Source organism: Canis lupus, chromosome 8, assembly GCF_003254725.2.
Source record: "Canis lupus dingo isolate Sandy chromosome 8, ASM325472v2, whole genome shotgun sequence".
NCBI lineage: Eukaryota > Metazoa > Chordata > Mammalia > Carnivora > Canidae > Canis > Canis lupus.
The window spans coordinates 26,782,338-26,807,207 of record NC_064250.1 but is presented as its reverse complement, the minus strand read 5'-3'; the positions used below and the strand labels follow the sequence as shown (position 1 = coordinate 26,807,207).

The window sequence follows — 24,870 nt, the reverse complement described above, 5'->3', positions numbered from 1 at the left end:
ATTTAAGTATCCTGATACAGTCAATGATTGTACCTCTAAAGTACAAAGTTTAAGGTGACACCTCCTTGCATGCTGGAGAACTTATTTTGCTGATACTTGTACTTAATTTTACTCTTTTAAAATAAATAAGAAAAGACCCATTTCTGTACCCTTATTATCTTTTCTATCATCTGCTTTCCCCCCTTGACCTGTGTTTCCCTCTCTACTACCTACTCTTATTTTCTTTTGCACTAGGGAGAGGAAGTTCAGTGTCAGTATGTTGTGACATGTGCAGGACTTTACTCAGATCGTATTTCAGAGTTGAGTGGCTGTAATCCTGATCCTCAAATTGTACCATTCCGGGGAGATTACCTGCTCTTGAAGCCAGAAAAATGCTATCTTGTAAAAGGAAATATTTATCCGGTAGGTAATGAAGCTTCTGCCTTCTCACCCTTCTCAAAATTAGTTGTGGGCAAAAAAGGGAATGAAACAGGGGCACCTGGGTGGCTCAACGATTGAGCATCTGGCTTTGACTCAGGGTGTGATCCCAGGTCTGGTCTGGGGATCGAGTCCCGCCTTGGGCTCCCTGCAAGGAACCTGCTTCTCTCTCTGCCTACGTCTCTGCCTCTCATCTGTGTCTTTCATGAGTAAATAAATAATACCTTAAAAAAAGGGAGGGGGGAATGAAACAAAAACTTTTACTTGGGTCAGAAGTAATATTTTGAAGTGCTTTTTGGGTAAGCATTTCACCTGTTTCTCTTGTCATTTAATCCCTAAATCTTTACTCTGAAATCATAGTTATGAAATTGTAATTAATGGCTTACAAGTGCATGTCTCTAGAAAGCATGAGTTTCCATGGAAAAAGCTATCAAGAAAGAACCCAATTCTTCCCCCTCTCTGGGGGAAGGAACAATCATAAGAGAACTTTCCCTTATAGCATGCCCAGATACCCAGCTGTCTTTCTCAGTTCAATATGGATAGGTGCAGAAAAGGGAATGTGGCCACCCTCTAGTTTCATGATCTAGGCAGAGACATTTAAACGAAGAATTCATTCTTCTCTCTGGAACTACTAGGTTGAACTAGATGAAATTGCCACTATTCAGCTATTTAATGTTTTTGATGGTGCCAAAAACATACATATCATATGCTTCAACCTAATGTATTTCCACTTTCTAAAAGCCTACACTATAAATGTGTGTTTTTCTCCTGGCAGCTCTGATTTTACTTGCCAGCCATATACATTTCTAGTTTGTGGGTAAGGAGCTGGGAAGTGGGGAATAACGTTACCAAGACAGTTCTCTCTCTTTCTCTCTTTTTAATCCAGAAAGAGGGACACATGGGACAATGTATATTGGTGTCAATAGCATTGCTATTGTGTGGCACTTCTAGGCAGAAGTGTGTAAATATAGAAAAGAATATCTCAGTAACAGATCAAAAGAAATCAACTTAAATGCATTGGAAGAAAGAGTTTTATCAGCTGAGTGTTTGCATGTATAATAGAATGCAATATGAAATGAGCTAATAACTCTTTGCTGTATTAAATTCATAGGTCCCAGATAGCCGGTTTCCTTTCCTAGGGGTTCACTTCACACCGCGGATGGACGGCAGTATTTGGCTAGGACCTAATGCAGTTCTTGCCTTTAAACGAGAGGGCTACAAACCCTTTGACTTCAATGCCAGAGATGTTATGGATATAATTATCAAGAGGTAATTTTATTTACATAAAAAAATTCATACACGTATATTTTAACATGGGAAATTTCATCTTTCTTGATGTTCTGTTTATTGGGTAAATCCTCATATTTGTGATTGGTATATTGATTTTTTTAATTAATCCAGATTAAGAGCTTTGTGGAATAATGTTTTAACTTCTTCAAAAAAATTGTGATGAGCCAGGGTAGTATCTTGGTCAAAAAGAACAAGACCAAAAGCCAAACACATATCTGACAATCCAAATCTTGTTTGCCTAATCTTTTAGTTGAGTTTGAAAAAAAAGTTTCTTTCAAAATCAGTAGTGGCTTACTTTGATAAGATCATTTCAAAGCCAGTCACCTTATTTTTAAAATCACTGGAGAAATTGATGATAACCAAAGTTGTTTCCTTTTGTGGAAAACTAACAATAAATTGTATTGACCTAGATGGCAGATTCTTTATTATAAGAAATAACTCAGTGAGGTATTTTATTTGTTTAACAGTGTTGTACACTAGAGGTTTTCACATTAAAATCACTAGAAAGCTTATTAAGCTATACTAGAATTTCACCCTTCACTGATTCTGAAACAGAAATTTTAGGATGGGCCTTCTAGCGTGTGTGCTTATAAAAATACATATACATATACATACATGGAGGTTCCGTAGAGTCTCAGCTTGAGGATCTGGAGTATCTGACCTCTGGCTGACTAAAGAAAAGTAGGGTAGATATTCTATTTGCTTAATGGCTCTGATTTAAAGATCTGTTAATAACTTTTAGATGTAATTTGAAAGCATGTAATATTTGCCTTAGAAAACCTTGTTGTGGGGCTTCTGGGTGGCTCAATGCATTAAGCATCTGCCGTTGGCTCAGGTCCTGATCCCAGATTCCTGGGATCCAGTCCTACGTTGGGATCCTTGCTCAGCATAGAGAGAGCCTGCTTCTCTGTCTACCTGCTGTTCTCCCTGCTTGTGCTGTTTCTCTGTCAGATAAATAAAATCTTTAAAGAAAGAAAAGAAAACCTTGTTGTTGGCAGGCTTTATAGAATTCCAGTTTGAAACCAGCATTCCCTGGGAATTTAAATCTGGAATGTATTCCTTTGATGAAGTATCCTCCTTATATTGACCAAAAGTTGATTTTCTTTTAATAGGTGTTTTTTTTCTGATTTTGCCTATGTTTCTTTGATGCCACCTCTCAAAATCTCAGAGCTGTAAAGGTTTCTTGTAATAATAAAGAATTCCTTTCTCTCATATTTTATTTTTTGTTTATTTTCAGTGGCTTGATTAAATTGGTGTTCCAGAATTTTTCCTACGGAGTTAATGAAATGTATAAAGCCTGTTTTCTCAGTGCAACAGTGAAGCACCTTCAGAAGTTTATCCCTGAAATTACTGTCAGTGATATACTTAGGTAAGGAAAAGCTGAGGATTGCAAATATGGTCATGATCTAGGTGACTTGGGAGGTGGTTCTGACTTGGTGATTCATAAGCACACTTTCAGAATCAGTGTGCCTACTGAATCTTTGTATGTCTTCTCTTTCCCAGCAAGTTGTTGCTTTCCTTTTGCAGAGCATGCATCAGGCCTTGCTGTCTCATGGCTGTTAGTGCCGAAACTAGGTGCATTTAAAATTTTCTAGATCACCTTATGGCATTAAACTCAAATCTCCACTGCAGGTGTATTGTGATATCACCTTCACCTTGCTGTCTAGCTATCACTTGTGATAAAAGCATCTTGCCTGAAATTTTTTAATCTCCCTGTCTATTTTTGTCATTGCAAAGCCTTTTGATTTTGATTCTGTATAAGATCACCGATCACCATATTAACTAGGTAATAAACATAGAAAACAGTATATTTTGATTACTTTTTACAGCCTTTTAGACATACTTCTATACATGACATCTTCCTTTCGTCCTCTTTTGTTCTTTCTTAGGTTCTATTCTGCTCAGGGATTCTGGTTGCAGGATGGAAGTGAAAAGTAGTGTGCTAATGGTCTGAGTCCTCATGCATTGGGGATGTGAGACCAAGGAAGGATAACTTAACTTAAAAAGGAAGGATAAGGGACACCTGGGTGGCTCAGGGGTTGAGCGTCTGCCTTTGGCTCAGGGCGTGATCCTGGAGACCCGGGATCAAGTCCCACATTGGGCTCCCTGCATGGAGCCTGCTTCTCCCTCTGCCTGTGTCTCTGCCTCTCTCTCTCTGTATCTCTCATGAATAAATAAATAAATATATCTTTAAAAAAAAAAAAAAAGGAAGGATAACTTTTTGCTCAAGGATAAAAGGCTCTCTGGACTTGAACTGTACATTGTCCTAAATACTAGCCAAGCCTATTTTCTTTTTCTATTTGGTGATATTTTAGGGTGTTCACCTTTTTCCCTGACCAAGCTATTGTTAGGCCTAATCAGGAGTGTACTTTGAAGTACTCTCTGTCCATGAATCCATCCCTTCATGAATCTCTAGGGCACTAAATATCTGTCTTCTCAGTAACAGCTGCTGAACTTGCCTGGAAAGAGCAATGATCGTGTCAGCTGTCTCCCTTAGGGGAGCTGAGCGTCATGGTCTAAATCTGACTCTAAGATATCATTCTCAGACTAGTGTCTTGAATCCTTAGAAGAACTATTAAAACCCAGCTAATATTTTTACTCTTATCTCTCTCACCTCTTCTACTCACCTGCTGATGTGGAAGGGATAAAAATATCTAGGCTTTCTTTTCTTTTGCTCACCTATAAATAAAGGTTTTTGTGTTTTCAGTGGTCTGCTTTAGCAGACTTCTTATGTTTTATATCTGAAAATAGATGGGTCAAATCAGGTATGTTACTGCTATTAATATTTCTTAAGAAACACAATAACAAGATATAGTGAATTCTGTATATAAACAATTGCAGTGAAGTCACTACCCATATTCTATTACCACCCTTTCGTAGAAAGGGAAGATTCTTTAAAACAGTGGATTTCATATGGTAGAACTGGGTTTTGGTGAATATTCCTGTCTCTGGAGGTAAGGCTATGAATTTTCATTTTCCAGATCCATTAGCATGTAGTAGAAAAGGGCACAGAGCACTGTAGACAGGTACATTTAGGGACAAATTCAACCTAATCAGAGAGTTTCTCTTTGGAGACATAAGCTGAACACATTCAGCAATTCCGTATGCTCCTTCTCTTGATTCCTATAGCTATTAAAAGAAGGAAATTATCAGTAACAAAAAGGAAGTTGTAGAAAATATGTTTGATACCATTTATATCAGTTTAAATGATACTGTGTATAGTTTATGGATTATATATGTCATGTGAAAATAGTAAAGAGCATGGGAGTGATGAACCCCTAACTTGAGAGAGTGGTTACCTCTGGGGAGAAGGGGATGGGAACAGAGTTCTGTAGGGGGCAACTGTCATATCTAGGAACTTTATTTCTTAAGGTGTTTGGTAAGAGCATAGGTGTTTATTATGTTATTCTCTGTCCCTCATAATATGCCTGCAATACTAAATAATATTAATAAAATAAGATCAATAGACTTACCCACATTTTGAAGCTTAAGTCCTGCCTGTCTTGTGGTTCAGTGTAGTAAAACAATAAATGCTCTATCATTAATATTGAAGCAGAAGCATATTAAGCAGTTTTAGATAGTTGAAGAGAACTGAAGCTACACTTTCAGTGGGGTGTTTAGCTTAAGACAGTGTTTTTAAATTTGCTACCAAAGGGCATCCAGCTTATTCCTTACTGCTTAGCCTAGCCAGAGCATTTGGGACAATAATTTACCAGTGAACATTGGCTTGGAATGTGAAGTTATAACCTGTCAAATACCTGTGTTAGGTATATAAATTTCTCGTTGTTAAGTTTTGATTTCTAAGGTTCTTAATTTTAGCTCCGAAGTCCTTTATTTTTTTCTGTGACTAATTTTGACATGCTTATCCAACAACAGTTTTTATCTGTTAGTACTATGAGAGTGGAGAAGATGAAGACCCATATGCCAAGATCCCCTCTTTTCCCCACATTTCATTTTGAAAAATGTTTTATTTGGGGAATTTTAAATCAAATTTTCAGGAAAGACATTTTCATGGCGAGTGATAGGTAAAGATTGTAATATGTCATTGTGGAAGGCAAAGGTGAAGGCCAAACATTCCTACAATTAAGGTGATATAGGTCAAGCTTTCCCAATATTGACACTATTGAAATTTTGGCCCAAATAATTCTTTGTTGTGGAAGACTGTCCAATTCATTATGGAATGTTTAGCAGTGTCCCTGGAACTTTACTCACTAAATGCCAGCCGTACCCACTAGTTAGAACCAAAAATGTCTCCAGACATTGCCAAGTGTCCTCTAGGGGGCAAAATCTCCCTTGGTTGGGAACAACTAATTCAGAGAATTTGGCCACCCTCACATTACAAAATACTAGGGAGTCTGGAGAAAATATAAAAATCCCTTGAAATGTATACGGTTGTGAATGCAAGAAAGTAAGGGGCATCCAAGGAGGAAAAACATAGAGGAAATTGAAAACCTATGTACTAAGAGGAATTGGTACTGATGCTATTCTGAGTGGGAGTGGGGTAGATTTGCTGATTTGATACAAATATAACTGAGTTTTATTTTTAATTGATGTATGATTTACATACAATGAAATATCCAGATCTTAAGTACTCAGTGGATTTTGGTGTAAGCTCATGTATTTACTAAGAAATAAAACATTAGGAACTTATATTTTAATTGCTGCTAAGGGGAAGGAGGCTTGTCTATAAAAGGTAAGAACTTGGAACTGAGACCCTTGTGTAAAGCCAGGGACTCTTGAAAGGCTATACACTCAGTGAAGAGGAAATCTAGGGAAAAAATGCCCTTGGCACCAGGAAGTGTTAAGGAAAATTTTGTCTGTCCTGGTCTTGGGAGTAGGGGGATCATGGGGTATATAGGGGAAATCTAAAAATCTAGAAGCCTGTGCCTGTCCTCATGAGTGTGTGGAGTTTGAATTTATACCACCAGCTTGATCTAGGAATTTTAAGGGGAGAAGTTAGCTTAAAAAGTAGACCCAGGAGTGCCTGACTGGTTCAGTTCGTAGAACATAGCAACTCTTGATTAATGAATGTTGAGTTCCAACCTCACATTGAGTATAGAGATTACTTAAAAAAAAAAAAAAAAGTAGATCCAGATTTGTTTGAATCCTGCTTCAAACTAACGATTTCTCCCTCTCTCACTTTAAACAAATTAGAAAGAGTCAATCAGGGTAATTTGACCACAGACTGAATATTGTTGACACAAAGCAGTTATTAGTTTTGAATTGTTAAGAATCTTTTTAAAAGAAATGAAATGAAATGACATGCTATCTGGAATTTGGTTTAAAATAATCCAGTTCAAGAGAGGTGCACAGTAAGTGGAGATGTAGATGAAACAAAATTAGCTGCATGTTGATTATTGTTGAAACTAGGTAATATATACATAGCATTTCATTATGCCATTCATTTAATTTTGCATATGTTTTAAAATTTCCATTAAAAAAAAGTGCTCTGAGGATGGTAATACTCCTGAGATAGAAGCAAATGTAAGACCTCTGTGGAGGGATATAACCTCAACCCAATATCTATTGAATACCGCTAGATAAAGTCCTGCTGAACAGGACCTTGCCATCAAAAGTTATAAAGCACCACATGTGAGAATAAGCAGACAGAATAAATGCCAGAATTAGATCTCTAATAACTTTGGTTAATAGTAATGTTAGAAACCATAAAGTAACCCAGTGAATTTAAATGGATGAGAGTAGTATCAGAAACCATAAAATAACTCAGCAAATTCAAAACAAAAAGGAACAAAAAACATGAAAAAGAATAAGACCCTCTCCCCCAAAATATCTGAGCAATTTTGGAAACCAACTAATTAGAATTTTTTTTTAAAGATTTTATTTATTTATTCATGAGAGACACAGAGAGAGAAAGAGAGAGGCAGAGACACAGGCAGAGGGAGAAGCAGGCTCCATGCGGGGAACCCGATGTGGGACTCGATCCTGGGTCTCCAGGATCATGCCTGGGCTGAAGGCGGCACTAAACCACTGAGCCATCCAGGCTGCCCTAATTAGAATTTTTAAACTTTAATTTATTTATTTTAAAGATTTTATTTATTTGACATTTATTTTAAAGATTTTATTTATTTGAGCATAAGCAGGTAGAGTGGCAGGCAGAGGAAGAGGGAGGAGCAGGCTCCCCACTGAGCAGGGAGCCCAATGTAGGGCTCCATCTCAGGACCCTGGGATCATGACCTAAGCTGAAGGCAGGTGCTCAAACGACTGAGACACCCAGAATTTCTAGAAATGAAAAATATAGTTCTTAGATTTTAAAACTCAAATGACTAAGTTAATTTCTAGAAATGAAAAATATAGTTCTTAGATTTTAAAACTCAAATGACTAAGTTAGACAATTGGTTAGACCTCCCTTAACAGAAAATTAGTAAGTTAAAAGGTAAATCTGGATAATTTAGAGAATGACATTACAAGATGAAGGTGCATGATATAGAAATTAAAAGATATGGAGAAGAAAATGAGAAATTGCAGGCTATATCTCAGGATTTCCAGAGAAATTGAGAAGAGGCAATACTTTGAAGAAGAGTATTTGAAAATTTCCTGTAATTAATGAAAAGACATAAAATTCATAGAATGCACAGTGAACTCCATCTGAATAAATAAAATACAAGAATGGTAATAGATAATACAACTTCTGAGACTGTACAGGTGGAAAAAGAATATAGAAAACTCAAGGGGCGCTTGGGTGACGCAATGGTTAAGCGTCCTTCTCTTGACTTGGGCTCAGGTTGTGATCTGAGGGTGGGGAGATCAAGCCCCAAGTTGGGCTCCATGCTCAGAGCAGCACCTGCTTGGGATTTTCTCTCCCCTCTCCCTCTGCCCTTCCCCACTGCTTGCACGTGCACTTGTTTTCTCTGTATCTCTCTAAAATAAATTTTTTAAAAAAGATTTTGTTTATTCATGAGAGATGCAGAGAGAGAGGCAGAGACATAGGCAGAGGGAGAGGCAAGCTCCCTGCAGAAAGCCCAATGCAGGACTTGATCCCAGGACCTGAGGATCACGACCTGAGCCAAAGGCAGATGCTCAACCACTGAATCACCCAGGTACCCTAAAATAAATAAATCTTAAAAAAAAAAAAAAAAAGAAAAGAAAAAGAAAACTCAGTAAGTCAAGAAAGGAAGTGAGAAAGACCCAGAAAAATCAAGTTAAATAGCATAAAATAATATAGTAGAAATCAAACCTATCAGTGATTACAATAAATGTAAGTGTACTTAATAGTTCAGACAGAAATTGTCATGTTGGATTAAAAAAATTCATCTATGTGCTAGGCAAATTGCTTATTAGAAGAAAAATGAGTAGGGGGCACATGGCTGGCTCAGTTGGTTGAATGTGTCCAGCTCTTGGTTTCAGCTCAGGTCATGATCTCAGAATCATGAGATCCTGCCCCGCATTAGGTTCCATGCTCAATGTGGAGTCCGCTTAGAGGGGACTTAGAGAGGATTCTCTCTCTACCACTTTCTCTGCCCCTCCCCACTACTTGCTCTCTCTCTCTCTCTCTCTTTCTTTCTCTCCCTCCCTTTCAAATAAATAATTAAAATCTTTTTTAAAAAAAGAAAGATCAGTACTTGTCATTTTAGATAAAATATACTTGAAGGCAAAAACTATTGTTAGCGATAAAGGTCCCTATAAATTGTTGCATAATAACACATGAAATACAGATAACAAAAATTGACATAACTGCAAGCAGAAATCAATAAATCCACAGTTGTGGGTGATTTTTAAGAACTGTCAGTTGTTAGAAGATAGATCAAGCAGGTAAAATATTAAAAGATTTAAATAACACAAGTAAAACACTGAATGGATGTATAGAACTCCCTAACTCCCGTTACAGAATGCTTCTGTTATTCAGGTCCTCAGAAAACCTATACAAAGGTTCAAAAAGTTCTAATCCCTAAATCAAGTTCTCAAGAAAATTCAAAACCTGAGGATAGAAAAACCATGTTCTCTTGTCAATGCAATTAGGGTGAAGATTAGTAACAAAAATACCCCTCCTTCATGTTTGGAAATTGAGTTGGAATAGTTTACTTTCCCCGTACAATATGCTCATGTGAACTTCTATTTTTATTTATTTATTTTTTATTTTTATTTTTTTTTTGAACTTCTATTTTTAGATTAACAGTAGATCCCATGGTGAGTTTTATAAAATACTAAATTGTGCTATTTGGAACTAGTCAAAGATGTCAATTGTAGCCTTTCATAGCTCTTTTCCATCTCACAGGATAATGCCTACCACAGAACAATACAGCAATAAATACAGCACTTTTCAAATGAAGGAATGCCATTAGTTGCATATTCACCTTTTGTTTCTAGACATATTTAAGGGTTTAGAATTTACATTCCCATTAAATTTAGCTATAAATATACCAAAATACATAACTACAGATAGCACTAAGCAAGTCAATGTAACTGAATTCACAAGTATTAAAACTGCTAACATGTCTTTCAGGTATTAAAATAGAATTTTAAAGAATTAGAAGTTAAGGGGCATCTGGATGGCTTAGCTAAGCGTCTGACTGTTGATCTTGGCTTAGGTCTTGGTCTTAGGGTCATGGGTTAGGCCCCATGTTGGGCTTCACGCTGGGTGTTGCACTTACTTTATTTTTGTTGTTGTTGTTGTTGCACTTACTTTAAAAAAATTAGAAGTTAAAAAATTAAAAGTTTCTAGCCTTATTGAGTACTTACTATGTACAAGGCACAAATCTAGACTTGAGGGTGAAGTAGGGGTGTTGTATAAGATGCTGGCCCTTAAGAAATTTATGGTTTACCTGAAATTTCAAGGTATAATGCTCATGTCCAGAGAAGGTATTCTGTGGGAGGAATGCTTATATGTAATCATTCAAAGAAAAACCCTGAAGTTACATTAAGTGCTGAAAAGGGAACATGAAGAATTTTGTACTTTAAACATTTCATGTTAAATAGTTAACTTTAGTTTGAGCTAAAGTGGGATTTTTAGAGAAACAATATTATATATTGTTTTTTACACTTTGGATTACACTTTGAATACTTGGGCAGGAGGGGACCCTGAAAAGAAAGTTGGCATTTGTAAGAAAAGTATAAGCACATTTGTAATTGTAGCTAATCAGTATTAACATATTTACTTAGAAGGGGAAGTCAAGGGAATATACTAATTAAACCTCTGTAAGAGAGGAAAGATTTATTTTGATTACTCAACATCAATGGCTGGTCATGTTGGCCAGCCTTCTGCATGTTGGCCTTCTGCCAGGTAAAAGGAGGAGAACAAGAAAATTTATAGAGATGCTTTTAAGAGCAACAGCAGCATTGTTCAGGAAAAGAGGGGGAAAATGCTGCATTGATGAGCTAAGATAAGCTACAAGTGCAGAATGTGCAAAATAGAGCACGCACTGGCTGATAACATGGTGTATCAGCTGATCTGTATCCTTACCCGAAGAAATTTTAGCTTCAGTCCAGTTCTCTTTGCGTTCTAAGTGTTGTATCTGATTCTTTCTTGGAAATCCTTACACCTTACACATCTCCAGCCCAGATTCCCTGCAGGCTTCTTTAGGGCAGATTATTTAGCTTTCAACCTTGCCTCTCTACAAAGGAACAGTTATAGCTGTGTAACTTTAGGCAAGTTATTTAATTTATTTGTTGTTAAATATAAATGGTGTCAGCCTCTTACATTGTTGTGAGGATTAAAGAGAATTCCTAGAACAGAGAAAGCACTTAGTAAATTATAGTTATCATTATCCTAATATCATTAGAGGGCAGTGCTGTTATAGTGTTCTATCTTCCTCAAATACTTACCTTCATTGGCCCAGAATCATTAAAAATGTTTAACATTGTTTTCTTATTTCTTGAGTCTTGGTGGTGTGTTAGAGGCAGCTGTTTTCTTTCTTCTTTAATTATTATTTTCTTTTAAGTTAGCTCTATGCCCTATATGGGGCTTGAACTCACAACCCCAAGATCAAGACTTTCATGCTCTACCAACCAAGCCAGCCAGACATTCCTAAGGCAGCTGTCTTCAAACTCTGTTTTCTGAACAGTTTTAAGGGAGGTAATTTTTTTTTTAAGTTAAGCAGGATTTATTTTCGTTTGTATGAGGATCCTCTTACAACAGGTTTAGTCAATTCTCCTAAAAATAGTGGCATTCTTTTAAACTATTCTTTTTAGAAACAGCAGTTACATAAATAGAATATTGGATTCAACCTAAAAATGTGGGCCCTAGTTAGCTTTATTATTCTGCATATGATATGACAAAACATTGAGATGTTCTTCACATTTCCAAGCAAATTCCAATTTAAAAAGTTTGTTCTTATCAAACTTCTAAAAACAGCTATTTGAGAGTAAACCAGCAGAGTACTACATCACCCCCAATGAAGTGCAGATGTTATTCTATGCACCAACAAATAACATGGCTAGCTTCTGCATTCCATTTTTACAGAATTTTACACCTATTACACCAAACAATATTTTAAACATTGGCATATAAACTCCCTAATAAGATAAAGCAAAGACATAAGTGTTTATCAGAAACAAAATACACCATCTCTTCCAATCTTCAAACATTATTGCACTTTAACTTTAATAATTTTGATAATGCATTTATGGAACAGCCTGTAGACAACTGATTTTAATAAAGAACACTTTTAAGCAGACATAACTGTCCTAATTGTTTATCAGGTAAGAATTTCACAAACGTTATTAGCAGTAATGGTGGAGCCAGAGAGTATTGCATCATCCCCCATGCTGTATAGCAAGAACCACTAGTGTGGTGGAACTTGTGACCTTTTGTAAGGCCACGACTCTTGTGGCCTGCAGATGTCAGCCCTCATGTCTCCCTATGCTGGTGTGCTGGTTTGGTGATCCACCAGGTGTCAGGATTTCTTGTGATTGCTTTATGGAATGGATCATTGAGGATAACCTCAAAGAATTTGTACATGGAGTTTTTGCCAACCCAGTAAGAATTCAAGACTCTCAGCCCCACAATGGCATCTAGCTCACTCCTCTGCAACAGACTGAAGGCTTTGGGCAAACTTTAGTTGTTTAACACCATGGTGGACAGGCTTGCCCTGTCTTACCCTTAGGAAGTGGGCTTTTTTGGCCACCATATTGCACATGAATCCACTATATGATACCACTTTGCTTGGTCTTGTATACAGGAGGTACTTTTGGATTAAAAAATATTTTATTCAGTGACGAATACCCACCATTTGCTTCAACGTGGATAGAGGGTATTATGCTGAGTGAAATAAGTCAATCAGAGAAGGAACAAACATTATATGGTTTCATTCATATATGAAATACATATGAAATATGAAAAACAGTGAAAGGGAGTATAGGGGAAAGGAGAGAAAATGAGTGGGAAAAATCAGAGAGGGTGACAGAATATGAGAGACTCCTAACTGGGAAACGAACACGGAAGGGGTAGTGGAAGGGGAGGCAGGCAGCGGGATGGGGTGACTGGGTGATGGTCACTGAGGGGGGCACTTGACAGGATGAGCACTAGGTGTTATACTATATGTTGGCAAATTGAACGCCAATAAAAAAATATACAAAAAATATTTTATTCAGATTTCATCTGTAAATTTTAACTGTCTTTAAAAAAACTAATTTGTGAACTCAAGTGTTATAAAGCACTTATAGTAGTAAAGGCTCTTACTGTATTAACATGCTGCCAAGTTAATTCATTTTTGTGCTTTTCCTATCATCTCTGTTAAATCGAAGGTTATCCTGATAGTGAAGGGTAAACTATAGAAAATAATAACAGGGGATCTATGGGTGGCGCAGCGGTTTAGCGCCTGCCTTTGGCCCAGGGCGCGATCCTGGAGACCCGGGATCGAATCCCACATCGGGCTCCCGGTGCATGGAGCCTGCTTCTCCCTCTGATCTGTGTCTCTGCCTCTCTCTCTCTCACTCTCTCTCTCTGACTATCATAAATAAATAAAAATTAAAAAAAATAATAACAAACTACAAAAAATAACTTGCTGCCATTTGCAGATACCGCTCTCCATCAATTTTAATTTACAATCAAAGTACAAAAGTTAATACAATTCTGCAGTGGATATTTAGGAATGCAACTGACATACATAACTCTTACTTTTTGCTTTGTATTAGTCTGAAGAGACTTATTTATTCCCATTGATTTTATAATAAATTCATTTTATAAAGCCAAATTAATACATCTATTCTAATTGTGGATTTCTCTGATACTTTGGGGAAAATACATATTTATAAGTAAATATTCCTTGGTAAGCATTTATTGACACTGTTGTGTGGTAGGCATTATGCTCTAGGCTAAGGATATATTTGACAGGCAACAAACTTCTAGCCTTTGGCTAAACACAAACCTACCTGTTGGGTTTCCACATAATTGTGCATTTAGAAGAAAAAAGACTTTAGGGGATCCCTGGGTGGGTCAGCGGTTTAGTGCCTGCCTTTGGCCCAGGGTGCGATCCTGGGGTCCCGGGATCGAGTCTGCATCGGGCTCCTGGCATGGAGCCTGCATCTCTCTCTGCCTGTGTCTCTGCCTCTCTCTCTCTCTCTATCATGAATAAATAAATAAAATCTTAAAAAAAAAAGAATACTTTATTGATTTAAGAATACTTTGAAACCCACAATTTGTAAAGTGCCCAATTTCTTCCAGTCAGTTGACTACTACTTTTGCTTTTGCAGAGGTCCAGCTGGAGTAAGAGCCCAAGCCCTGGACAGAGATGGAAATCTGGTAGAAGATTTTGTATTTGATGGAGGAGTTGGGGATATTGGAAATCGCATTCTTCATGTGAGAAATGCACCGTCCCCTGCTGCTACTTCTTCTCTTGCAATTTCTGGAATGATTGCAGATGAAGTACAACAAAGATTTAAATTGTAAATAATGTAAGGAGCTAGATATGCATTTTAGTTTCCACATTCAGCAACAAGAATATACCAATTGCATTCTTTAAGGAAAATGATTTGAAAATCTCATTTTTAGGTATCTCATTTAGGTAATAACTGAATTGTTAGAATGCTATAACATAGAAATTATAATTTTTTAAAGTCCATGCTCTTTTACTTTGTGAATAAAGAAGCAAGGTACAGTTGTATCTGTCCTGAATCCCTGACTTTTGTTTTTGACCTCTCCTCACTAACCATGATCTAGATATTTGGCTCTTCTAGAATTTCTGGGAACGATGGCACAAAAAATTGATTATCCCCTTCATTTTTTTGCCTTTATAATATCTAAGCTTTTTTTTTCTCTACTGAACAAAAAAAATATAGTGTGTTGTAGGTTGCAAACCTTTTAATTTTGAAGAGTATAGGAAAGCTCATATTATTTAGAGCAACAGTATTTGTATTTGGAGATTTAAACTTCTTAATTTAAAGGAAATATATGAAATTTCACATTTTTAAGTAGTTTGAATAAGATTCTATCTTAGCTATAATATTTGCAGGAACTGACTTTGCAAAAGAAACATAAAGCCTTTATTATTCCTAGTTTTTTTTTTATAATTGACTTAGTGTGCAGTTACCACTAAATCCAAACAGCATTACCGTATGAGTGGTTAATTGCCTACTCTTTAGTCTTTTGTGGTTGAGAAACTAAAAGAACTTAGAACTGATAGGTTTTTATGAGAGCAGTTTTAGAATCCTGAATGCTGATATATAGAACTCTAATTTTAAAAATTGTTTACCTCTATATCTCTGTTTTTCAGTCATACCAACTTTCTCAAATATTGGCCAAGATCACTAATTATTCATGCCTACTTGGTTTTCAGGGATCCTATGAACTTTTATGACGATATTTCTTTATTTTGGAGAAATACCTAACTGAGGCATTCACTTTTGTAAACCGCAAAAGTGCCTTACGTTCATGTATACTTCATGAGTATTTTCTATTGTGGCCCAGTGCCAATACTGTATACTGTATATACATGTGTGGTATCTGTTGAAATAATTCTGGCAGTTCAGAAAGTTGGAAAATAGAAATATAAATGAATTTATGGCAGCCTACTGATTGGGGAAACTTTTATTACAGAACCACTATTTAGGTGAGACATTTTCATCCATTCCCTCATATATACTGTCTCAGGATTAATCTTCTACTCTTCATTCTTTCTTCTTATTTCATCAAATCTGTGTGATAGATGAGTAAGGATGTGCATATTGACTGATAGGAAAAACTTCTGTTTTCTTCCTTTTTACTTCAAGCCTCAGTGATTATATTGTTTGAGCTACCTCAGCCATTAATTTGAAAGGCTACATCACCAGCTCATGTTCGAGAAGTAGCACATCCCAGGTATAGACTAGGCAATTATTTGACACTGGGATGAGCATATTGAAAGCATTCAGAAACCACTCACAGAAGAAGCCAGCCTTAATGGTTCTTCATAACAACTGATTCCTCCAAGAAATGTGACACACAGGATATTTTTCTGTTCCATTACAAGACTATTAAGAGATGGAAAATTTTACAATTCTTTATTTCATAAACAGTGAGATTGCATATATACTAAGCTGTGAAAGACTGAAATTACAAAAATAGCTCTTCTAAATTAAAACAGCCCTTATTCCATTTGGGTCTATATCATACCCCAAAAAAACAAGTGAAAAAGATGATTGAAAGTGTTTTGAATGTGTAGGTTATTCTGTTTGTAAAACATATTTATATTAATCGGGTTTTGTTGTGTAATACTGGTATGAAATTTAAAAGTTTTGTGTATTTGAGAGAGGAAAAATGTAAATTAATATTAAAATATTTTAATGAGCCTTGGTGTTGTGAACATAATTTTTTGTTTCATTGAAGCTCTGATTCAGGTAAGTTTTTTGTATGTGAAATATGAACTATCATATTTTCATTAACTATCATTTATATAGCCAATCTTAAAAAATGAAAAAAGTATATTTGTGTATAATATAAAAATTAGGTTTATATTTTAGGTAAAAAGTAGAGCACTTCCCCACTTAGTTTCCTTTCGGTAATGGTGGCACCATCTGGCTGACCTCAATGTCTTCATACTGGAGAGCACCAGGGAACATTGTTTCTGTTCCATAGCAGAGTATATATATGTAACATATAAACACACAGTGCTTTACAGGTGGAAGGGACAATAAATCAATCAAATAGGAGTTTCATAAATAATTATAGTTTCTCTGAGGAAGACATTCTGGTATGCTATCTCTTACAGGGTTGGGTTTCTGGGTATAAGCCTCCCGTAAGGGTTATAGGGCAAATGATCAGTCTGAGAGCTTGCTCTTTTTAGCAGGTGAACTGTAAGAGGACCAGAGTTAGCTACAGCAACAAACCATGAAAGTGAGTGACAATGACATTTATTGTTTCCTGTGGCATTGCTTTGGTTTGCTTCTGACTGGCAGCACTTGTAGCTTTAAATAAATTGAGGAAGTAGAGAGTAAATAGGAGAAATGTTGAGTAAGTCCTTCTTGAAAATGCTTTTCAGTGAGAGAATATTAGTGGTAAAATTTTCATTGCCTTTTAAAATTTGAAATGTGCTTAGATTATTCAAGTTATCTCCCAAAAGCCATTCTAAATTCTAAAAAGACAAAATTACTATTTATCAAATAATTAATATAGCATATTAATTTTAACTCAAATTTATGATCAAGTATAGTATCTTTGTGTTTAATACTTCATTTTTAAAAAAGATTTTAAGTAATCTCTATACCCAACGTGGGGCTCAAACACAACCCTGAGATCAAGTCATAGGCTCTATTGTCTGAGCCAGCCAGGTCCCCCAATATTTATTTTTTAACACTTGAAGCAAGTGTTTATAATGGGGTTGGAAATTTATTTAAAAATTTAACATTTTGAATAAGTACAACATTAATGGTTGAAAATTCAAAAGTCCCCAAAATGTACTCAATGAAAATATCTCCTCTCCTCCAAGCCACCTAGTTCTCATTCCTGATGCAACAAAAATTGTCAATATCTCTTGCTCAGCCTCATAGAGGTATATATAATAAAATTCTTCCTCCATTTCTTTTACACAAGTGGTAGGATACTCTACATACTATGTTATATGCCCTGCTCTTTTCACTTTGCACTGTCTCTGATAATGTTCAAGTGGCCTGAACACAGTGGCCTGGTTCTTTTTTTTTTTTTTAAAGGTTTTTTTAAAATTTTTTATTTATTTATGATAGTCACAGAGATAGAGAGAGAGAGAGAGAGAGGCAGAGACACAGGCAGAGGGAGAAGCAGGCTCCATGCACCGGGAGCCCGATGTGGGATTCGATCCCGGGTCTCCAGGATCGCGCCCTGGGACAAAGGCAGGCGCCGAACCGCTGCGCCACCCAGAGATCCCTGGCCTGGTTCTTTTTGAATGATTTTGCAGCTTCTTTTCTATAAATTTACTATTATTTGTTGAACCAGGTCCTTATATCTACTGACGATAATTTAAATTGTTTATTTCTGGGGTACTTTTGTTTTAGCTGTCACAGTACTGCAGTGAATAGCTGTTAAATCGTTTCACATGTGAGCGAATATACCGATAGGACATATTAGAATTTGCTGGGTCAAAGGGCACAACTTCCTGATAGGTCAAGTTGCCCTTGGTAGAGGTTGAACCAATTTAAGCTCTCATGAATAATATATTACAGTACCCATTTCCCCATAGTCTCACCAACATAGTATATAATCAGGCTTTTTGCTGTGCGTGGTTATTCTAATAGGTACAAAATTAATAGAGTAAATTTTTTGTAATATGAGTGAAATTGAGCATTTTTAATATACTTAAGAGACATTTATATTTCCTTTTCTGTGAACCATTTTTTCATATGTTTTATCCATTTTTCCCTTTAGTTTTAGTCCAATTAATTTATAGGAATTATTTTAAGTAGGCCACATGTGTAGCTCCACAAGGGGCTTCAACTCACGACCTTGAGTTTGAGACCTGTCTGAGCTGAGACCAAGAGTCAGATGCTTAAAATTCTGGTGACCCAGGTCCCCCTGTAGGAACTCTTAGATATTAGGGAAATGAACTATTTAGAAAATGAGTTGCAAATATTTTTTTCCAGTTTGTCACCTACCTTTTGGCTTACCTTGTGATTTTTTCCCATTCATTTTTAAAGTCAGTTTATCAATATTCTAGATTTTATATCGTAGTAGAAAAGTCTTTTGTACTTAAGTTATTAACAAATTATTTTATGGTTTTAATTTTTTACATTTAAGTCTTTGACACTCTGCAGTTTATCCTAGTGTAGAGTGTGGGGTTCGGATCCAACATTTTATTCTAGATGGCCCATTTGTCTGGTTGCGATTTTTATGGGTGTCATTCTTGGATTATCCCCACATGCACATGGATCATATTTCTGTTTGCCTAGCCCAGAGATCACAACTCAGATGCCTGTAGAGACTAGGCAGGTTATATAAAAGGGTGAAGAGTGCCAGGTAGGGAGCATAGCCAACTGGAAATGGGATGGCGTACTTTTCTAAAGAGGACAGCCACAACCCAGTGCCTGATGATTATTTATTTGCAGGAGTGCAGCAGGGCCCGGTGTTGTGAGATTTTTGTCAAGAGAAGCTGGAAGTCCATTTTTATATAAAATCTCTTGATTTTAAAATGTTAGCAGTTTTAAAATTTAAATATAGTTTGGATAAACAGAGTGTCTTCAGGCCAGATTTGGCTCAGAGAAGGCTTCCAATATCCTTGGCCAACAATGAAACTTACCGCTAACAACTTCACTCTCCTATAAGAAAATACAATCACAGTTTAATAGTTTGACACCCCATTAGGATACAGCTGGAGTTCCGGAAAAGGAGAAAAAAGCGAAGACAGTCTCTATAAGCCAAAGTCTTTGCCATCACTGATTGAAAAAGTAATTGGAGAAATGCAAGCATTTCACTATCCTTTTTTCCCAAGTACCTCGGAATGCGGATGTCTGTGGCTTTATTAGAAGAAAATCGTGATTCAGTGGATACTTGGATTAGAAAAATGAGTTTTCCAGCTCTGCCATTCTGATTTTGCCAAATGACAAATTGGTCTGTGTTTTGTGTTTTGGGAAAGGATAATCGTTTAGTTACCAACCGTGGAAGTGAAGTGTAGCACAGACTCCCCGCCCCCCGGCCCCAACCCTGCTCTGCCTTTCCCTTCCTCGTTGCCGGTTGCTGATCCCACGTCTCACCGCCTTCAATCCCCGAGACCTCACTCGACGAGACAGTTCACCATCTCCTAGACACACGACAGCCCTGTAGAGCACACGGCCCGAACGCGGTCTCTCCATCCTCAACCTCTTCCCGTGACCGCGATACCGGGGCTCCGAGAGTGGCATCGAATCAGGCCCGTCTCGGGAAGGTCGAGAGAGGGGAGCGTGTGTGTAAAACGCAGTGGAGTGGGGTGGTCTGTGAGAAGGGCCCCCGGCAGGCCCCGGCACGGGCCGACCCCCCCCCGCCCCGCCGGCCGGCCCCGGAGCCCCCACCGCCCCGCCGCCCCGCCACCCCGCGACCGGCCGGCGCCTCAGCCCGCTCCGCGGCGCGCATGCTCCGTGCGGGGCTTCTCCGGCGACCCGGGATAATGAGCGCCGGGCCCAGGGGGCGGGCCGAGCGGCGACTGCCGGAGCCCGGAGCTCGGCGGCTGCCCCCGGGCGCGGTGCGCGGCTGCCGCAGGGCCGACGGCGGCCGCCAGCGCTGTGCGCGGGAGTGGGGCTCGCCCGCCCGAAGCGCACGCCCGCTCGGTCCCCAGGGCCCTCTGGAGGTGACTCGGGCGGGCCGGGCGGCGCTGCCTGTCGGGAGGGCGGGGATGAGGCGCTGAGGAGACGAGCTGCCGCCGCCGTAGCGGGAGTCGGGGCGGGGGCGAGGTCAGCAGTGCCCCGCGCCGGGTGGCGAACCCAGACAAAGGAGGAGGAGCCGCCCGAGGAGCGGGCCAGCGCCGCCGGGGAAGGAGGCCGCCGTCTCGGTCGCAGCCGGGGTCGCCCGGGCCCTCGGGCCGCCGCGCTTCCTCCGCGGACGCCGCGCGAGGCGAGGCCGCCGGGGCCGAGGAAACCGCCCCCGGAGCGCCCGCCCGCCGGCGCCGCCCCCGAGCCGCCTCGGCCGGAGCTGCGGCCCGGGCGGGAGGCGGCGGCGGCGGCCGGCGAGGCGAGGCGAGGCGAGGCGAGGCGAGGCGGCCCGCTCCCTGCCTGTCAGGCCGCCCGCCCGGCCCAGCTCGGTCCGCGGGCCGCCCCCGATGCGGAGGCGCTGCGGCCGGGGCCATGCAGCAGGCGCCGCAGCTGTACGAGTTCTTCAGCGAAGAGAACAGTCCGAAATGGCGGGGACTGCTGGTCTCGGCCCTGCGGAAGGTCAGTGCTGGTGTCCGGGCGGCCGCGGGGGCTGCGGCGGCTGAGCCGGGCGGCGGCGGCGGGGGCGGGGCGGGGGGTGGGGGGTGGGGGTGCCGGGCCCGGGCCCCCGCGGGCTTCTAACGGGGAGCTGCGCGTTCTCCCAGTGCTCGGGTCCCGCGGGCCGGGCCATTGCTCAGGGGCCGGCCCTGTCTGGGGGGCTCCGAATTGCCTGTTGCATCCAAAAGGACGTTTTCTCAAGTTTTTGCCTGGCCCCGGAAGGAAGGTTTTGTTATGATCGTAAAAATGGATTTCATGTTGCAGTCGTTTCGTCAGGCAACTTCCGCCGTTGGCCAATTTGTTGTCCTCAGGCTGGATTAGGGCAAGAGAAAGTCTCGCTGGTGTTTACACAGTTTCTAAAACAAAAGTTCATATCCAGGCCCGGTAATTACTTTTAATCAGGCACTTTGGGGGTGTTCCTTTAGGCACTTGGCTTGTCAAGAGCGTCCACTGATGAGGCAGTACTTTTTCGTACGCTCGGTGTGTTTCACGTGTGAAATGTCAGGGAGCCCTGATACACACACTCGTTTTACAATTCTTGAGGGAAATTTAAAGTGCTTCCTCACTTCCTGCGAAAGGTGTCCTACTTGTTTACAAGAGATTTAAGAAATTTGGTGTTTCTTCAGTGGGTGCACTTTAGAACTTGAAATGTTTTAAGGAGGCAAAAACGCGCCCCATTTAAAAAAAAAATCAACCTTTCGAGTTTGGGTGTATCCCCTGGGTGCATCTCTCTCCTGGAGATGAGCCTTCATTTGTGAATTTAGGTAATAACCATACTATTATTTTTATAATAAACCTTATTATGAGGTCAAGACGAATTTAGAGACTGAAGGATTAGACATCAATCCTGCTTAACATGGGCTTCCATTGCCATTGATGCAAAGGGGTTAGTATGTCTGCATTTTGTGCAGAATATCCAAGAATGAATTTTAAAGTAATAAAAAATAAACATTAATTTAAAAGACTGAACTTGAAAATAAATCTTCGTATAATTTCTATAAGTGAAAGGAAGAAGTATATTTTAAAGGTAAGAACATTTTCCTCATACATTCAGAGTTTCAGATTTTCCATTGTTTTCATAATTCTCGCAAGGAGATACTGCCTTCATTGGGCCAAACACCAAGTCATACCTTTTCTTTCTTTCTTTCTTTTTTAAAGATTTTATTTACTTATTAATGAGAGACAGAGAGAGGCAGAGACACAAGGCAGAGGGAGAAGCAGGCTCCATGCAGGGAGCCTGAGGTGGGACTCGATCCTGGGACTCCAGGATCAGGCCCTGGGCCAAAGGTGGCGCTAAACCGCTGGGCCACCCGGGCTTCCCAAAGTCGTGCCTTTTCATACCTTGGTGGAGGTAACTAGGGGCAGTTATCATTTCACTGGCATACTAGGTGTTGAAGTTAATTGACTTTACTTCCATGGGCAGCCTGATTCTACAAGGAGAGGGAAAGAAATGGAAGCCTGCTGAGTGGTGATAATGAACACCAGCCTGAGCTGAAAAGTAAAAGGGGATATGCTTAGATAGTAACCGACTCTGATGTGAGTAATTGCACTCAGCAGAAGGTGGTAGGCATGTATTGTTGGCAGTGTGATGCAGGTATCTACCTATTGGTACTTTCTGGTAGCAAATAGTATTTGAATGTGTGTTGCATAATTTATTCATTGGGTAGCTTTGACCCTAATAATCCCCCATGAACAGAGACAGATTTACTTCTTCAGATTAGGCTGACAACAAAGCCAGAACAAACATCCTAGTCCATTGCTTTGAGACTGTTAATTTGCATTTTATGCTGTGCTCCTTTATCTGGAGCTCAGGTGTCTTACAGATCTGTATTGTCTTGTACCACAGTTCTCGTAGATCCTTTGCTTATGGAATACATCTAAGAAAATTTGGTCTTTTGTGGTGAAATGAATTCAGAAAACAACTTCTATTCATTAATTTACTGTTACAGAATTGAGATATATTGCTACGGAAGACATTTTTCATATTTTTGGAAAATTTTTGGTGTTAGTAATTTGGATTATGTCTAGTTTTGTAGCATTTGGGTATTTGTGGTATTGCAACACGTAGGTTTATGGAGCCTGCTAAGAGTTATTGCTCATAAGGAGCTCAAGGTTCACTCTTCCTTTGTAGGATGTGTTACATTCTGGAATGTACCTGCCAGCCATACCTTAGTACAATGAAAAATCCCACCATTTGTAGAAAGGCTCTGTCTTTACATTCAAAGCATGTAGAACTTGGCTTGCTTCCTTCTTCCAGCTAACAATTTCAAAGACTACTGAGATTAGTAGTAGTAGAGTAGCAGTAGTATTGGACTACTAGGGTTTTTTCTCCTCCAGTTGGCTCTTTCCTCCATTAAACATGTGGGACACTTCATTTAGCTTTTTTTTTTCTTTTTTCTTGAACTTTACTTTTATCCTTGTATTTTTTAATTGAAGTATAATTGACATTAACATTTATTGAACACATCTTAGGCAGTAGGCACCATGCTGGAACTAAGATTACAAAGATACATAAAAGCAGGGGACCTGCTCTAAAGGTGTTTAGAAGATTTTAAACTTTTTGGTTTTGGTTTATATAAATGAGATAGATAGCAATTAGGAGCTCAGAGTTACATAATGAATATATGTGTGTGTGAAAAGAGCAATAGTTTAATCGGTTCTATCCGATTCTACTTGGGCATCTTGGTGAAACCTCTAAAACTTAAATTTTCTGGAAGCTAAAATCATGACTCACACAAATATAAATGAATGTGTGTCCATGATTTTGATTCAACTTATTATTTAATAAGGGAACTATATGAAAATTGTAGGAGGTAAGTATTTATAGGCAATTTAATAAAGTAATATTAAGATAGGATTGCTGGGTTAGATACAAAATTAGTTAATATCCTGTAGGAATATAAACAGTAAGTTTTGGATTGTCTTTTCCACCGATTTGAAATTACTTGTATCTGTACCAGACAAAAATCTCAATGTTAATCTTACAGATTTGCAAAATAGTCCAGTCCGTAGAGCGTATTCAGAGGTTTGAGCACAGCATTGTACTGAAAAACACCTGTAATATCCTTTGCTTATTTTCAAGTTTTGGCTAATTTTTATGAAAATCAGGTTATATGGTGAAATCACTGTTGTTGACCCCGAAAATACAGGGAATTTTTTTACACCAACATTAAATATTTATTTCACTACATAGAAACACAAACATAATAGATTTATGGAAAAATAATTTTGGAAATAGAAATGTGTTCCTTAACTTTTTGTTTTGTTTTTATTTAACTTTTTTTTTTTAACTTTTAAAACAACTTTAGGTAGAGCATTTAAATACATAAACTACAAAGGGTAAAGCAGAGGGAAATGACATTACTAATAGATAATACGTGGATTGTTAACATTACTGCTAAATTATGTATCTTCCTTAAAAGAGCCAGAAACATAAATGCCTTTACCACTACTCCCCAAGAACATTGAAGTTATTGTATTACTTGGGAGGAAAAAAAGCGTGGGGATATACTTGTAAATGCAGCTTATTACCTGTGTCTTTGAAATGCCTTTGGTACTTTGTGTAGGTATATTGATTATATGCTGAAAAAAATCAGTGTAAGCGTTCTACATATGGGAAACATGCCTTAAAGTTTTTTTTAGTTCCTGATACTTCCTTGTAGATGCCTTTTCTGTCAGGTGTTCTTCACCAGGCTAATTGTGGAAAAGAAAATCTCTCGTTTTTCTATCTGTAGTTACAAATGTCATGAGACTTAGAAAGGATTGATTGAATTACTTTGTTCCTGACTCTAATTCAGGTTAAATATGAACTCCCAGTCCCAAACATTACAGTTTGCCTTTACATATCTGTCTAAAATGTAAGAGGTATGAGACAATGTCTGAGTTAAT

The 24,870-nt window shown here is 38.8% G+C and overlaps 2 protein-coding genes and 1 long non-coding RNA gene across 6 annotated transcripts in view; 2 read left to right on the top strand and 1 right to left on the bottom strand.

Annotated features, from left to right (window-relative positions):
• L2HGDH (L-2-hydroxyglutarate dehydrogenase) overlaps nt 1–16,428 on the top strand; it is a 38,684-nt gene extending 22,256 nt beyond the window's left edge. For both annotated transcript variants that reach the window (XM_025444145.3, XM_025444144.3), the window contains 4 exons: nt 235–402; nt 1,529–1,686; nt 2,945–3,076; nt 14,356–16,428. In XM_025444145.3, the coding sequence (XP_025299930.1) occupies nt 235–402; nt 1,529–1,686; nt 2,945–3,076; nt 14,356–14,551 (654 nt within the window). In that variant the 3' untranslated portion in view covers nt 14,552–16,428. The remainder of the gene's footprint in view (nt 1–234; nt 403–1,528; nt 1,687–2,944; nt 3,077–14,355) is intronic.
• Nucleotides 15,734–20,168, bottom strand: LOC125755559 (uncharacterized). Its single transcript, XR_007412315.1, has 2 exons — nt 19,798–20,168; nt 15,734–19,656 (listed from the first exon to the last, which is right to left on the bottom strand). It is a non-coding gene; the product is annotated as an uncharacterized LOC125755559 (long non-coding RNA).
• Nucleotides 20,169–20,780: 612 nt separating this feature from the next.
• SOS2 (SOS Ras/Rho guanine nucleotide exchange factor 2) overlaps nt 20,781–24,870 on the top strand; it is an 80,392-nt gene continuing 76,302 nt past the window's right edge. Inside the window, exon 1 of one of the 3 annotated variants that reach the window (XM_049113147.1) lies at nt 20,781–20,946. In XM_049113147.1, the coding sequence (XP_048969104.1) occupies nt 20,860–20,946 (87 nt within the window). In that variant the 5' untranslated portion in view covers nt 20,781–20,859. The remainder of the gene's footprint in view (nt 20,947–24,870) is intronic. The other 2 variants (XM_025444119.3, XM_025444118.3) reach the window with 2 other exon arrangements.